The sequence below is a fragment of the Talpa europaea genome (genome assembly GCF_964194135.1).
Source record: "Talpa europaea genome assembly, chromosome: 12".
Taxonomy (NCBI): Eukaryota; Metazoa; Chordata; class Mammalia; order Eulipotyphla; family Talpidae; genus Talpa; species Talpa europaea.
Genome location: NC_140079.1, coordinates 23,671,180 through 23,686,894, shown reverse-complemented (window position 1 = coordinate 23,686,894; position 15,715 = coordinate 23,671,180). Strand labels below are relative to the sequence as shown.

At 35.6% G+C, this 15,715-nt stretch overlaps 2 protein-coding genes across 2 annotated transcripts; both read right to left on the bottom strand.

Moving 5' to 3' along the window:
* Positions 1-402: 402 nt before the first annotated feature.
* On the bottom strand, positions 403-3,718 carry LOC311181445 (olfactory receptor 8A1-like; the record flags this gene model as incomplete). The annotated part of the gene is made up of 2 exons (XM_084249916.1): positions 403-1,332; positions 3,704-3,718. The coding sequence occupies 2 exons, from the start codon at positions 3,716-3,718 to the stop codon at positions 403-405; spliced, it is 945 nt and encodes a 314-aa protein (XP_084106042.1).
* A 7,590-nt stretch (positions 3,719-11,308) lies between these two features.
* On the bottom strand, positions 11,309-12,250 carry LOC311182118 (olfactory receptor 8D2-like; the record flags this gene model as incomplete). The annotated part of the gene is made up of 1 exon (XM_084250718.1): positions 11,309-12,250. The coding sequence occupies one exon, from the start codon at positions 12,248-12,250 to the stop codon at positions 11,309-11,311; it is 942 nt and encodes a 313-aa protein (XP_084106844.1).
* Between the last annotated feature and the right edge of the window lie 3,465 nt (positions 12,251-15,715).

The following is a 15,715-nucleotide window of genomic DNA, read 5'->3' as shown; positions in this document are numbered from 1 at the left end:
TGCTCTGTAGCTAGTTATATGAGGCAGAAGGAGGTGAATGTTAATTTGCTTCATCTAAAGGAAAAATATTCTACCTAGGATATTCTCGTTAGGGAAGGAAGAAAGACCATGAAAATTAAGCTCAGAACAATTTTTGAAATGAACCTCTTTAAACTTCACCAGTGACCTATTGAGTAATAACATGTAAAAGCTTGCTAAAGGGATGGGTGTATGTGTGTGTGTGTGTGTGTGTGTATGTTATGTATGTATCCATGTGTTTACCCAAGCTTCCATAGAAGGGTTAATATTGTTAGAGCAAATCAGAATGTATTGTTACCTTTTAGAAAGAGAAGTGGGTTTTAAAAAGAAATCAGAACACTGTTGCCATGACTTTCAGTGATTGACTCTTACCCTGAGGTGACCTTACCTCATCCCCAGGACTTTTCTCAGCACATTCTTTACATCCTTATTTCTCAAGCTATAGATCAAGGGATTCACCATGGGGACCACCGTGGTATAGAACACAGAGGCCACCTTCTCCTGCGTCATGCTGCTGCTGGAGGAGGGCTTAAAATACATAAATACGATGGAGCCATAAAAGATCCCAACAGCTGTAAAATGAGAGCCACAGGTGCCAAAGGCTTTGGACCTACCTTCAGCTGAGGGAATTCGAAGAATGTTGGCAATAATGAAAGCATAAGAGACAATGATGGTCCCAGTGGTTGACAGCATATCAAATCCACCTACAAGTAGTATCATAAGCTCATTTAGATTGGTGCTAGAACAGGAGAGCTTGAGAAGAGGAACTATATCACAGAAATAATGATGAACAACATTGTCCCCACAGAAGGATATCCTGACCATAGAGAGTGTGTGGGCGAAAGCTCCAAGTAGTGCCATGGTGTAGACCCCAGTCACCAACACATTGCACACCTTTTGGGACATGGTGACACTGTACAACAGAGGATTACAGATAGCCACATATCTATCATATGCCATTGCTGACAGCATAAAACACTCTCCAATAGCAAAAACACAGAAGAAGAAAAGCTGTGTGATACATCCAGGGTAGGAAATAACATTTTGCTCCAATACAAAGTTTCCCAGGAGTTTGGGGGTAACAACTGTTGAGTAAAAGAGATCGATGAATGACAAATTACCCAGAAAGAAGTACATGGGAGATTGGAGCTTGGCATTGAAAGTGATTAGGAGAATCATGCCCAGGTTTCCCACTATAGTGACCACGTAGATTCCCAGAAACAGGAAGAAGAGGGGCAGCTGGAGTTCTGGCTGGTGTGTTAATCCTTCTAGGACAAACTCAGTCACAATGGAATAATTGCTCCATGTAATTTCCTTCAGCAAACAGGATATATAAAACAAGGAAAAAGGAAAGTGACAGTATGAAAGCTATGTTCCCTGATTGGTAAAGGCCTTATTGCTATTATGACAGAAAAAAAGAACAACAACAATTAATTACTTGTAAAAACATTGTCAATAATAACCCATTGGAATATAATTCCATATTTTGTTAACATTTAAAAATACTGATAGTTAAATTTATATTTTGATGTTAAACTGCTATATTTAGCCAAAGATATGCAAAGTTATTCAGAAACATAAGCCCATTCAGTGTATTTTTAAAAATTGTCAGAGATTATCTGATAAGTTGAAACTGTCATTGAGTTTTATGTGATCAATGATCTAATTGATTGGTGTACTGAACAAGCAGGCACTAAGCAATTATGGATTCACTGGGACATAGCTTATAGTGTTGAAACCTCTGTGCTCTAGTGACAGGGAGGGTTTTTTTAGTGTTAACAATGTACTTTATAAGTTAGCATCAAGACTTTTATGCACACTAGTTGTTATTTACCCCATGTGCAGAGTTCTCCTCTAGCAGGAAAGAGTAGTGAATATGTATTGTAGGGTCAGGATCAATTATAAGAAGGAAACGCAGAAACACTTATGCTCCAACTTAAGGAGAACTTACATAATTCTGAAGTTTTCAAATGAGTACTCCACTATATATTTTTCTTTTTAGGAAGATTTTTGAAATATTCTGTGGTACATCCTAGGAAATTAATGAAATAAGGGATTTTTTTTCCTTGTTATTCCACCCACTCCACTCCCAACAGAAAACTCTGCTCTTCCAACTTCAGGTGCATTGAGTTAGGTAATAGTCACACTATTTGGGCATAAATTTTAATTCTATTGGGATATAAATGTAATTGTTACTTGTAGTTCCCTTTTAGTTTCCTCTCACAGAGAATGCTTTACGAAAAGGATGCTCAGAATTTGTGTACTTACTTCAATACTTTCAAGACTTTGCATTTTCTTTCTTATAATGTGAAATCAATTTATACTAACAACTGTATGCATGCTTTACCTGTCCAGTGCCTTACCGATTTTGATTCAAGTTTGATTAACACCTACATGAAAAAAAAATCAAATGGCAACTATAGGAAGAAATAAAACCCCATTCTTACCATCTCTAAAGATGAGTCCCTGCACCAGCTTTGTTACCTCTGCACAATGTGTCTTTGGGAAAGGCACTTCCCCTGTTTTTCTACACAGTGATGGAACTGAGTGGATCATCTCTAAGAACTATTATAGCTTTATGCTTTAATGACAGAGTGAGCAATAATGAGATCCCTTTCCACCCCTATATCCTAAGCTACCCTTTCTAAGCAAGGGAATACACTGACTTGTTGTTTGCAGGTCTTGGACCTCCAAGGGATGAATGAGTACAATATTCTCCTAGGACCACAAGATCCAAAGGAGATTATCAAAGGTGAAATTGTCCCGAGAAGATAAAAAACAATTAATAAATTATATTTACATCCTGAATAATGGCACACAAAGAATATTGGCATTCCCAATGTACAGAATTAAAAGTTTGGTCTCACTTATTGGAAGGAGAAAAGGTATTTTTGCACAAAATGGTAATGACTCCCATTGTAGGATAGTCATAAGATGATCACAAATAGCTATTCAGTAGTTTTAGAAATTCTCACTCTTCAATAAACAGAGGACTCAGCTTTCACCTGTGCTCCAAAAATTGAGCATAGTAACTCTTGCTTTTTGATTTTTTAATTCTTTGTGTGATTATTAGTCCATGAATAAGCATCCCAGTAGTCACAACGATGATCCAGATAGCTTCTTATTCTTTATTGGATTTGATTTAATTTTCAGGGAGTTTCTTGACAAGACTTTATATGACCTCTTGTGGCTCTATAACATGTAATTATGAGAAACACAAGACTGTCTAGTCTCTCCACTCCTTTTAAACATCATACAGAAAATCCTAATGTGATGAGAAAAGAAAATGATATAAAAATGGGGAGGGAAATAAAAGACAGTCTTTATTTGTAGATGGCATGATTGTTTATGTGGAATGTTTTTTAAAAAAAAACAGAAAAATCCTCTTGGAACTAAGTGATTATAGCAAGTTAGAGGATGTGAGATTAATATACAAAGGTAAAATTTCACAAATGAACAACTGGAATTGGAAATGTAAAACATCATGCCAATTCTGTAGCACAAAAATGGTGAGTTATTTTGCTGTAAATTTCCGAATAAACATTCAAGATCTATATAAAGATAGTGACAAAATTGATGAACGAAATAGAACAAGACCTAAATAGTCTGTAAACGTGCATACCACGAGCCAATACTATTAGATTGTCATTTCTTCCCAACTTCACCAAAAGATAATTTCACTTACCACTTCATTTATCATTTCAATAACCTATGCCAATGTCAAAGACATTAAAAAACAAGAAGGCATAAGAAAAGAAAAATGGATGAACTATAAAAGTCATCCTACATTTGGTACACATATGTACAAACTACTGCTAAAAATACCAGCAAGTGGCCAGATAGAGACAGACAGACAGATGGTCAAGTAAAGACAGAGAGATACAAAGAATGAATAGAATCACTTTATTTAAATGGTGTCACACTACACAAGCTTTCATAAACAAAAATGCTGTATAAACTTTCATCATCATAGAAGCAAAATTAATTTTATTTTATTTTTTAAATAATTCATATATATTTTACATGGAGGGACTGGACTGTAAATGTAATATCATCATTTTCTCAAATGATCTTAGAAAGTAAGGTCTGTTCATTCCTCCTGCATTGTAGTCAATACTGGTGGCTTCTTCTGATTATTTAACTTTCTTCATCCTTTATTTTTTAAAGTAGTTAGAGATGCTATGTAGCATTTTTTTTCTTGTACATTCCTAATGCAGTCATGTCTAATATCTCTGTTACACAGAGTGTGAAAACCTTCCCAGTGATTGGGGTGCTGTTTTTTCTCCCTTCTGAGGTGTTTTATTCACTTTTCTCTAAACTGGGAGGGTGGGAGCAGAGTGGAGGGGAGAATTGTGTGTGTGTGCCTCTTATTTCAAAGATAGGGTCATGTGTTTCTTCCCAAGATTTTGTTTCAAATTCTGACTCAAGGTTTACTTCCATCTGTTAGTTGGTGGAACTTCTGCCCATTGGCAGAGTCTAGGAATTCAGCTCAGTGATAGAATAAATATGATACCCTGAAACGTTTTCCTGCACTAGAGAAGAGCTCCTTAAATTATAGTTTCCACATCTGGAAATTTGCATGGAAAGTTTATCTTCTGTAATTTCTAGTTAAAATTAACTATTACCTTCAAGTCAGAATCTTAGTAATAGATTATGTTAAAATATGCAACAAGTCAGGTTTGCACTTATATTTCTATCTTTCAAATGACTCTTATTAGTGTTTTTCTTTTTGCCCTCATTGGATTGTCTTCTAATTGTTTGTTGCCATCACTGTGGCTGTATGAAGAGTTTACACAAAAATCCTTCCATGGTGAGTTTTCGTACTAATCTCATCGTGATTTCCTTTTCCTAATCACTAATGGCGACAAAATTGAAAAAAAAAAAGTCTGAAGAACGCGCTTTCTGTGTTCTTATTTGCCTGGAAATCAGTGTATAATTTAATATTATTTCTTACGCCCTCTTTATTGAGATGATCTTGTCTTTATTATTTAGAATTTGAAAAGATTACAGCAGGTTGGATATTGGAAGAATTTAAACAAGATTATAGAACATGTTCATGTAAGGCTTTTAATAAATATCACAAAGAGAGCAGGTGGAGGCAGATACAGGAGCTCAAGAAACTTTTGACTGCAAATCTCAGGAGTCCTTTATATTTGTTAAGAATGCATTTTCCTGATTGAACGCCAATATTTGTGTAATGAGTCTTGTTTTAAATACATTTAAAATGTTTTAAATTCATTGAAGTCACTACTTTCATAGAGCTTGCATCTTAGAAGTGAGAAACAAACAACAAACATTTTAAAATGCATGGCACTGACACATGATATAGTGAAATAAAGCATATATGAGACTGGGAGGCTACTTCAATTGAGTGTCAGGAAAGTCTTCTCTGAATAAGTGATATTGCAAGTGTGATTCTAGACATTGAGGATTGTGGTGATGAGTATGTAAGCTGGGGTCAGCCCACACAAAAGCTAGGAAGCTTATGAGTCTGTGGTGCACAGTGTAGACTGAGGTTAGACTGTTGTGATTGATGGAGAGCTCTTGCATAAGAAAAAGAGCTCTCTTGTGTGGTAGTGCCAGATCAAAAGATTTTTAGGAGAAAAACACATTACTTATTATGATTATTTGAAAATGTTTAGCAGTTAAACGTATGACTAGGATGTGGTGGTTATGAGTGCTAATCTGCATGGACTGTGTGGAATAGCAGAATTATTGGACCTGACTATAGAATACAGATAAAATCCTTGTGTTACTCAACGGAATATTACTCAGCATTCAAAAAAGATAAACACATGCAATTTGCAGCAACCTGGATGGAACTGGTGGGATCATGCTCAGCAAGATAAGCCAAAAAGAAAAAGAAAAATACCGGATGGTCTCACTCATAACAGGAAACTAGAAAACCTAAATAAGGGACCAGGAAAAGGAATAACTTTAAGAAAGAAAAAAATCAAAGTCAACAAATAACTATGAACCAGAGATACACTGTGGGGTGGGGTGGGAAAGGAGGAATTGGGGTCAATATCAGAGGGTTGCAATTGTATGGGGAATATAAAAATTTTTAAAAAAAATTATTTCTCTAAAAAAAAAAAAAAAAACAACCCATGTGTTACTATTTTCCAGAACCTGACCTTGGGTACAGTGTGGAACTTTCTGAGTTTCAGGTTTAATCATTAGAAAATTTCAGGATGGATTAAATATGCTTCAGTGCTATTAGAGACCTGCCTTATTTTTCTAGAATTTTCTGGATTTTAATAATATCAAATTTATTTAATAAAGCAGTAAGAAAAGCTAAAGTGGTTGGCATAGAGAAGAAACCTAGAACACTCTCATCTCCTTTATTTTCATGTAGTCTAAGAGAGGACAAGTAAATATAAGAATTCTTTCAATTCTCTGCAAGTACAAAACCAACTATGTTTTAATCAACATGAAAGTAAAGATTCTGTTTAAGTCAGGGTATTTGTTTGAATCCACTCTTCTTCTGTTTAGTAGCTGATCTTCAGAGAACTAACATATCCTCTCTGCATCTAAATTTCCCATTAATATACCATGATAAATAAGACAGTTGTGATTGTAGGGTTTTTATAAGGGGGACATAAGATAATTACTATAGAGATGATATTTAATAAATCTGTTACGGATATTGTTAAAACTCATTTGTTGAGTAAGAAATTTTCCTTCCTTCCAGCCCCTTTTTTCGCACTGGGCCCTGGGAATCTGTACACATCTTGTTCAGACAGCAGAAAACCTTAGGAGGTATAAAAAGTAAGAATCAGAGGCAAAAAGGGGTAGTCCAGAAAGAGATATATATGTATTTAGAAGTTTGACTGCACACACTCTCTATTCAGTTTTTTTAACTTATACTTCTTATTTGTAGAAATTTATTCATTTAATAAATAGTGTTTGAACAACTATGTCATTTAAAACTCTAGGTATTAGAGATCTAGAGAAAAGACACAGGGTCATAAAGCTGACCTTCTAGAGAGGTAAATGAGATCACCCAACTAGTGTATTGTTAGAATTGTTTAAATAAAGTTGACATGTGTGCTATGAAAGGGATCGATATTCACATTTCACATTTATCTATTTTGCTCCTTGGAACTTGGAAAAAAGAAAATAACTTACTGAACATATTGGAGTGTTTATGTCCAAATTTTCAAAGTCCCAGTATGATTTTCTTCTGACACCTTCCAGAGTGAAGAGTCAAACAGTAGTGGAAGGGTATATCAGTTGTCTAAACTTTTCTGTTATTTTCTACAATGGTCCATCTTCTAGCTTTTTAGTCTAGTTTTGGTCACAGTCTGATTGCAGGAGAAGAGTTTCTATGTGAACTGTGAAAGCTACTTAAGTAACATGTTTCCCCCAGGAATGTGTGAGCATGTGTGTGGAACTGAGACTATCCTCAGTGCTTATCCACTTCTCTCCTCAGTTCTCTTGGTACTGTGTTGTCCCTTTCTTGAATGTAGAATCTTTTGCTCTGTTTTTGCAATATTTTCAAAAAATATTACTGCTGTTACAAAAATAAGAGTACAAAACTCTTTAGGAGCTTTTCTTCTAGAAAAGAAAGAATGACCATGTGCATGGTCTAAGCTCCTCCCACAATTTCCAGATCTTTGGAAATTACAACTCTATTATCTCAGTTCCTTCATTAATCTCTTTCTCTAAAAACACATATCCAATATGTCAATATATAGGTATCATCAATACATCAACAACATTTTGGTCTGTAGCACATATCCAGAATATCATCTCTTCTCTGGGTTAACGTAATCCCTTCCTAACTGGTCTAACTCCCAGCCATATCCTACTGGAAGTGTAGATAGCAGAGTGATTATTCTTTCCTTTGGTTCTTATTTTGAACAATTTTTAGTCTATAGAAAAGAACACTGATCATGTTTCTTCACCTGAATTCACTGTTGTTAATATTTTGCCACATTGACTTTAGTGTTCTATTTTCCCACAACACACCATTTGCACATGCAAACCTACACTTATGCACACACGATTGTACTAAATGATTACACGTCATACTTTATCAATAAAGGGATCGGCATCTATGGCTGAAGAATGGAGACATTCTCCTACATCACCACAGTAAAACTATTACATTGAGTAAACTAAATATGATGTAATTCTTAGATGAATATATGATCTATATTTGAATAAATTCAATTGTCCTAATAATGAGGGTTTTAGGCTCTTTTTTTAAAATCCAAGATCTGAGCATGACGTTTATTTGACATTTCCCTTTGATATACATTAATCTAGAATTGTTCCTCAGTCTATCTTTTATGACTTGACATATAAAAAGAACTGTGGTCAATTATTTTAGAGATTATCTGTCAGCTTTGACTTGTCTCTTTCCTTATGGTTAAATATTTTTGGCTCAAATGGCTACATAGGTGATGATTTTTGAGGAAATAAGCAGAAGGCACATGATGTCAATTTGTGCCCTTATTGGTTGTGTTACTCATTAGGTTAAGATGGTTTCTTCTAAGTTTTAGGGTCCTAAAGGTACTCCCTCTCCTTTATATGATATTTTGAGATTATTTTTTTATTTATCTACTTTTCTTGACCCATTGATTTTAATTTCCATTGATTCTTACCTAATTACCTGATGATTAGTACAGTCATTGTAATATGATGAGTTTCTAATTTTATCAATCCTGACACATTTAATAGTGTTACCTTGTAAAAGAATATTCCCTTTTCTGCTACCTTTATTTTTTAGTTATAATAATTTTTGTATATCATAAATTCTCACATGCCACTCATTTTCATTGATCAAATTGTCCTAAATTTCTAGAGTGGGAACTTCTTCCATAAATTTTGGTCACTATTTTACGCTGTGAGATAATAAGATATTCCAGGCTTATCTTTAAATTTGGAATCTGCCATTTCTCCACAAAGACCCAACTTTTAGTATATTTGGGCATAGTATTTAGAAATCAGATATCACTGGGTAATAGGTATCATCATTGTTACTTGAATTTTATTACTTCTAGGCCCATTCAGCAGAAAGGCAAGAGTAATCTAGTAATCGTCAGATTTGTATATCACTTTAGGTAACATGGTCATTTTAAAAATGTTAATTCTTCCCAATCTATGAGCATAGAATATCTTTCATTTTTCTTTCTTTTTTTTTAAAAAGATTTTTTTTATTTATTTATACAAGCACTGGGTACAGTCAGAAGTGCTGGAGGGTGAGGATTTACCAGAGCCAGAGCGGGGAGCAGAACAGGCAGACCAACAAAGTACACTGCTAAGGGGAGCAGCTGGCGGCAGGAGAGGTCTGTGCGCCATGTGGGACCTTCACCCGGCAGCCGGGGATCGAACCAGTGCTGCAGAGGCTGTGGGCAGCTTTGCAGCTCAGCGATCAATCGCTGCGCCACCGGGGAGCCCATTTTTCTTTCTTTTTTTTTGTATCTTTTTCTATATGTTTCAGTGATATCTATAGGTCTTTTACCTTGCTGGTTGAACTTATTCCCAGGTATTTTTTTCTTTTTTGTACAACTGTAAACAGGATTGTTTCCTTAATTTCTTCTTCTTGAATGGTCATTATTTGCATATAGCAATGTAATTGATTTTTGTATATTGATTGTATTCCCTCCAAACTTACTATATTGGTTTATTGTTGGTAATAGACTTTGGTGAAGTGAGTCCTTAGGGTTTTCTGTGTATAAAATCATATCACCTGCAAATAATGACAGTTTTAACTTCTTTCTGATTTGGACTCCTTTTATTTCTTTTTGGTGACAAATTGCATTGGCTAGGACTTCAGTTATGTTGCATAATAGTGATGGAAGTAGTCAACCTTGTCTTGATCCTGATCTTGGAGGAAAAGTTTTCAGGATTTCACTATTGAGTATAATGCTAGCTATGGATTTGTTACATATGGTCTTTATTATGCTGAGGCATTTTCTTTCTCTTCCCATTTTATTGAAAGCTTTATCATAAATGGGTGTTTTGCATCCATTGGAGTGATCATTTGGCTTTTATCCTTCATTTTGTTGTTGTGGTATATCACAGTGATTCTTTGCATATGTTGAGTCATCCTTACATCCTAGAATAAAACCCTTTGATTATAGTATATGATCCTTTATGTGTATTGCAGGATTCAACTTGCTAAAATTTTGTTGGATTCAGGTCACTTTTCTGTCTGCACCCTTCATTGGTTTCCCATTTCACTTAGAGGAGTCAAACCTTTAAAACTTGTTCTTAGGACCCAAAAAAGATTTTTGTCTTCCATCAGATTTCTCAAACTCTCACATCCTTGTTTAAAAAATCAAGTCCCTTAATCCAGAGCCCAACTCTCTTCTATGTATTAGTTTATCCCCTAGTACTTATTAACATATTAAGGTACATGTTTGTTTCTTGATTTGTTCATGATTTGCTCCCCATGAGGGTAGGAAATTTTTCCTACCTGACAAAAAAGGTATTCATGGATTGACAGGAAGAATAAATTATAAGCCTAAGTAAGACTTAGGGGGTCTTCTGAATAATGAGAGAATAAATAACAAAAAAATTAAGGCAGTTAATCAGAAGAAAGTTATCTTGAGATTCAACTTATGAGAGTCAAAGTATACAATAGGTTGGCTAGATATTTGTAAATTAAAATTATAGTTATCACTTCTCAGTTGTTTGGCTGAAATCAAGCATAAAATTAAAAATTTTTAGTCGTTTTGTCCCTTTATAGCTATGCCACTATATTCTCAACCAGACTTGAGACCTCTGCAAGATGGATCTCGATGATTATGACAATAGTTACATGTCTTATGAAAGTGCTATTTACTAGAAACTTGATTCCTTTAAAATTCAAAGAAATGTCTACTGCTTTTGCAACCCTGTCATGTATTAGAATTCCAAGAGAATTGACATATTCAGTCATTTTAGATCTTTCAGTTTTAGGGATTTTCAGTTTAGCAAGAAAATTACACAAAGAGTTCTAATATGCATACATATATAAACTTCATATCTATACATATAGACATTGCAACTTTATATTATATATGTGTGTATATATATGTACACATATACACACATATATATATTTAGACCAGTGGGTAAGAAGTCTGCTTTTTCAGTGACTAGGTAACTAAGGAGAGTAAAAAGACAAATGTGTTGGGATTAAAAGAGGAAGTGACGGTCACCAAAAAGAAATCATCCTGACAGTTAAGTTTAAGATAACCCTTGAATTGGAACTATTTACCCTTAAAAACAAGCAGAAATAAAATATAAGATAAAGTCTATGTTTAAAAGTGCTATTTCTTTTCCAAAGTACTGTTTTCTATACAGACCTGGAAAGTATCCCACAATTCAGAAGTTTTTTAAGAGATTCTTTGACATCCTTGTTCCTAAAACTGTAGATCATGGGGTTAAGCATGGGAATCACTGTGGTATAAAAGACGGAGGCTACCTTCTCCTGAGTTGTGTCACCGGTAGATGGTTTAAAATACATGAAAATGATGGAGCCATAGAAAACCCCAACAGCTGCAAGGTGGGAGCTACAGGTGCTGAAAGCTTTGGACCTGCCTTCAGGGGAGCGGATGCGCAAAATGCTGGAAACAATAAAGGCATAAGAGATGAAGATGGCTATAGCACATGCAAACACATTGAAAGAAACCAGAACCATCACCAGCAGTTCCTTGGTGAAGTCTCTCGAGCAAGAGATACTCAGAAGAGGAAGGATATCACAGAAGTAATGTTGAATGATGTTAGTTCCACAGAAGAAGCGACTAGATATGTAGCTGGTATGAACTAAGGCACCGAAGAACCCCACTGTATACACCCCGGTGACCAGGAGAAAACAGACTCTGTTGGACATGGTGACATTGTAGAGCAGGGGGTTACAGATGGCAACGTAGCGATCATATGCCATAGCTGTCAGCATGTAGGAGTCATCGATACCAAAGAAGCAGAAGAAAAAGAGCTGTGTCATGCACTCAGGAAAGGATGTGAAATTCTTCTCTGACATGAAGTTCACTAACATCTTGGGGATTATGACAGAGGAGTAGCAGAGATCTATGAAGGACAAGTTACTGAGAAAATAATACATGGGTGTGTGAAGCTGAGAACTGAACCTGATTAAAAACACCAAGCCCATGTTGCCCACCATGGAGACTGTGTAGATCAATAAAAAGAAGACAAAGAGAGGAAGCTGCAGTCCTGGCTTGTCTGTTAACCCCTCGAGGATAAACTCAGTGACTGAAGAATGATTTGCTTTATCCATCTTTCTCGCAGTGGTGAGAGCCTGAGAGCAGTTGAGGAAAGAGGTTTCCTCAGACAGACTTTGTCATCTGGCAGAATGTCGTGAGCCAAGATCTGATGAATGACATAATTGCTAAGTGATACAAGATTTCAGGTTTTAAAGGAAACCTCTGTCAAGATGTTGATGCTTCGTTTGGTTTCAGTTTTTATTACTCCTATGTGACATCATTTTGGAGTGAAAATCATTTTGTCTCCACAAACTGAATTTTAGATTCTCCTATAAATAAAAAGAACCCTCCTGTTACTCAGTTGCCTTTAGGGAGACTGTCCAAAGCCACTCTGCTACTTTGTTGGTTTTCAATTTGTAATAGTCAGCGCTCTCCTCTGATGTCTTGAATTCACCCTCTCTTCCACTGATACCCCTTGAATTTCCCTTTTGGCAACTTTAATTTACTCATTCAGACCCTAACTCCAATCACAAAGAGGTTTGCTATCTTCCAAATTTTCACCTAGCCTCTGAGTTGCTGAATTTGCTTTCCTTTTCACTTGGCTGCCCATGATGTTACATGAACTGGAGTGAATAAAGCCCCATTGGAGACAGTGGGGAGAAAGCAGTGCTAGAAGGGAAGCTGCTGGCACAAGCTGAAGGGACCTTAGGGGGAAGGCAAAGTAGTCATAACAGAAGGAGCTGCCTGTCTGTTCTGAGCACCTATTAGGTACTAAGCCCATTTAGATTGTTATTTATGATCTCATTTAACCTTCAGAACAACCCTGTGAAGTAGATCGCTATTGTCTCTATTTAATAGATTGAGAGACCAAGAAGTTAAATAACTACTTGCCTCAAGTCTCAAAACTTAAAAACAATGTGATTTTCACTATTTTTGCAAATGATCTTATGTAAACATTCCAAAACCAGAACTAGTGTAGAGCAGAAATACAAATCGTTGTTTTAATTTTTAGAAGTCAGCATGTCCTGTTAACAAATGTTTATTTTTTTCCCTCAGTCTGACCATATTATTGCACCTTCTGTATGGTTGAATTAGTACCATGAAATCACTTTCACTAATATTTTCTTTCTATTGATGGTAAGATGACATTAGTCAATTATAGAATCTGAAAAACATTTAAAGAAATTTACCCCCATGTAAAATTGTGTTGTCCCTCCAATAACTTTAGGGCAAAAAGACAGAAGAAAAGATGGGCACTGTGCACTTGTATGCTGGAATACACACATGCTCACACACTTTAGTGAAAAATGATTCCCAATGCCCAGTTTACTATGCAAAAAATTTGTTAGATAATAAAAACAGTTGGTCATGCAAACTTTTTGTTTAGCTATTCCATCTAAGGATATGATGTGAAAAGATTTTCTCATTGAAGAGAAAAAGAAAAGAGGTAAGAAAATAGGCCTTCAGCTATATGGGTTGGGATGAAATAAGACCAAAGATAGAAAGAGTGGAGTCAGTTTGTATCTTTGGTCAGTGAAACATGGTACCCAAGTGGGTAGCAGGCCATGAAAACCAATGCGCTGTTTCCAGGTTCTTTATATGTGATGTCAGCAGACCTTTTCATTACCATTTCCAAAACTAAAATATACTCTATCTGGTCAAATCTGATTTATGAGGGTTTCACAGACTTCCCTACCTTTCTCTTTGATTTTCCTTATACTCCTATGTATATGAAAACCCATCTTTTCTCAAAACTAATTTGAAAGTGTCAATTTTCCATGAAACCTCTGATTACAGATAACTTTTACTGCTTTGACTCCTTCCATCTCCCCAAATGCACTTTGTGAATCTTAGAGCACACTATGTAATCTATTAGAATTTTATTTCAGTCAGTGAAGTTGAGGTGGTAAAGAACTCAGTTTTGGGATTAATTTTTAGGCATGGTTATCTAGCTTTGTGACTCTGAATAAGTTAATTCTCCTAAATAAGTTCCAGTTCTTTCATCTAAAAACAAAAATGTAACTCTTACTCTTACTCACCGTTTTTGTTGGAAATGGTTCATTCATTTATTCACCCAACATCTTTCTATTGAGAATCTTCTGTGTGTTGAGGATACAATATTGGATTAGAGCCTGCTCTCATAAAGCTTACATTCTAATGGGAGATGTAGAATATAGAGTTAAGTAGTGGAAAATGCTATGAAGAAAGAAAGCAGTGTAAGAGCAAAGGTTGGTGATTAAAGAAGATAATCAAGGGAAGACTCTCATAAGAGGTAATATTGGCGCTGAGTCCTGAATGAAGTAAAAGGGAAAACCTGTTTGAGTCTAGATAACATAGTTCTGGGAAGAAGGACTCTCAGGCACACAGGTTCTGAAACATAGCATGCCTTGGTGTGTTGGAGGAAATGCCAGGAGACCAGAGTGTGGCTGAACCAGAGAGAGCAAGGATGAGAGTATTAAATGGACTTGAAGGTGGATCAAGATGCCAGGAAGCAGCCTTGGTAAAAACTGACTTTTACTTTCCTGCAATGGATCGCTTTTGGAGCTTTGCAGAAAATAGAATGTTACATGTTCTCATTTATTTTAAAAGGATCACACAAGCTCTGATTAATCTGTCAGTAATGTTCATTAAGGAATGGAAAGAAGATTACAGCAAATCAGGTAGGAGATAAAATGTGCTCCAGTTGAGACATGAGAGCTTGGGCCAGGCCAATCATAAAGGATATAGTAAGAGAACAGATTAATCTGAGATAGATGACATTTGTTTACCAGTTGGATATGCACTTCTGAGAAAGAGTGGCAAAGCTGGGATTGAGGATTTGAACCTGAGATTGGAACAATGTGGTAGTAGAAGAGCAGGTTTGGGAAGTATTTTTCTGCTTATTTTAAGTTTGTCTAATCTATCACCAAATAGAATGTATGAATCTGGAGTTCAGAGGAGAGGTCTGGCTTGGGCATCATTTCCTGTGTCATTAGTACATATATGATATTTAAAACCAGCAGATTGGATAAGATTAACTATATAAAATGTGTGCAAAGACCTTACAACAGTGCCTTGTATGTAGGTAGTTAATATGTTGCAGCCGGTCATTTTTAATATTATCAGGATTTTTAGAATGTTTTCTCCAATTTTTCCCCATGTCTTCCTTCTTGATTTACTTTCTACTGATACATAACCAGAGCTGTAGTTCAAAAGACCCTCTGTTATAGTGAAATGGAAACATTAAATTCAGAATCTGGAAGCTAATAGAGACCCAAAACCTGAATGATTCATGCACCCCTATGCTCACTGTGATATTAATTACAGTAGCCAAGACACAGAAACAACCTAAGTATACATTGATGGATGAATGAATGAAGATATACAGAAACACACACATATACATACACACAAAATGGAATACTTGGGTATAAAAAAGATGAAATCTCGCCATTTACAACAATATATCTTACATTATTATGTGGGCAAGTGCTCTGTAAACTTTAAAATGCAATACAAAGGAGAGATATTCATAATTATTTATGAATAGATTTGTCATG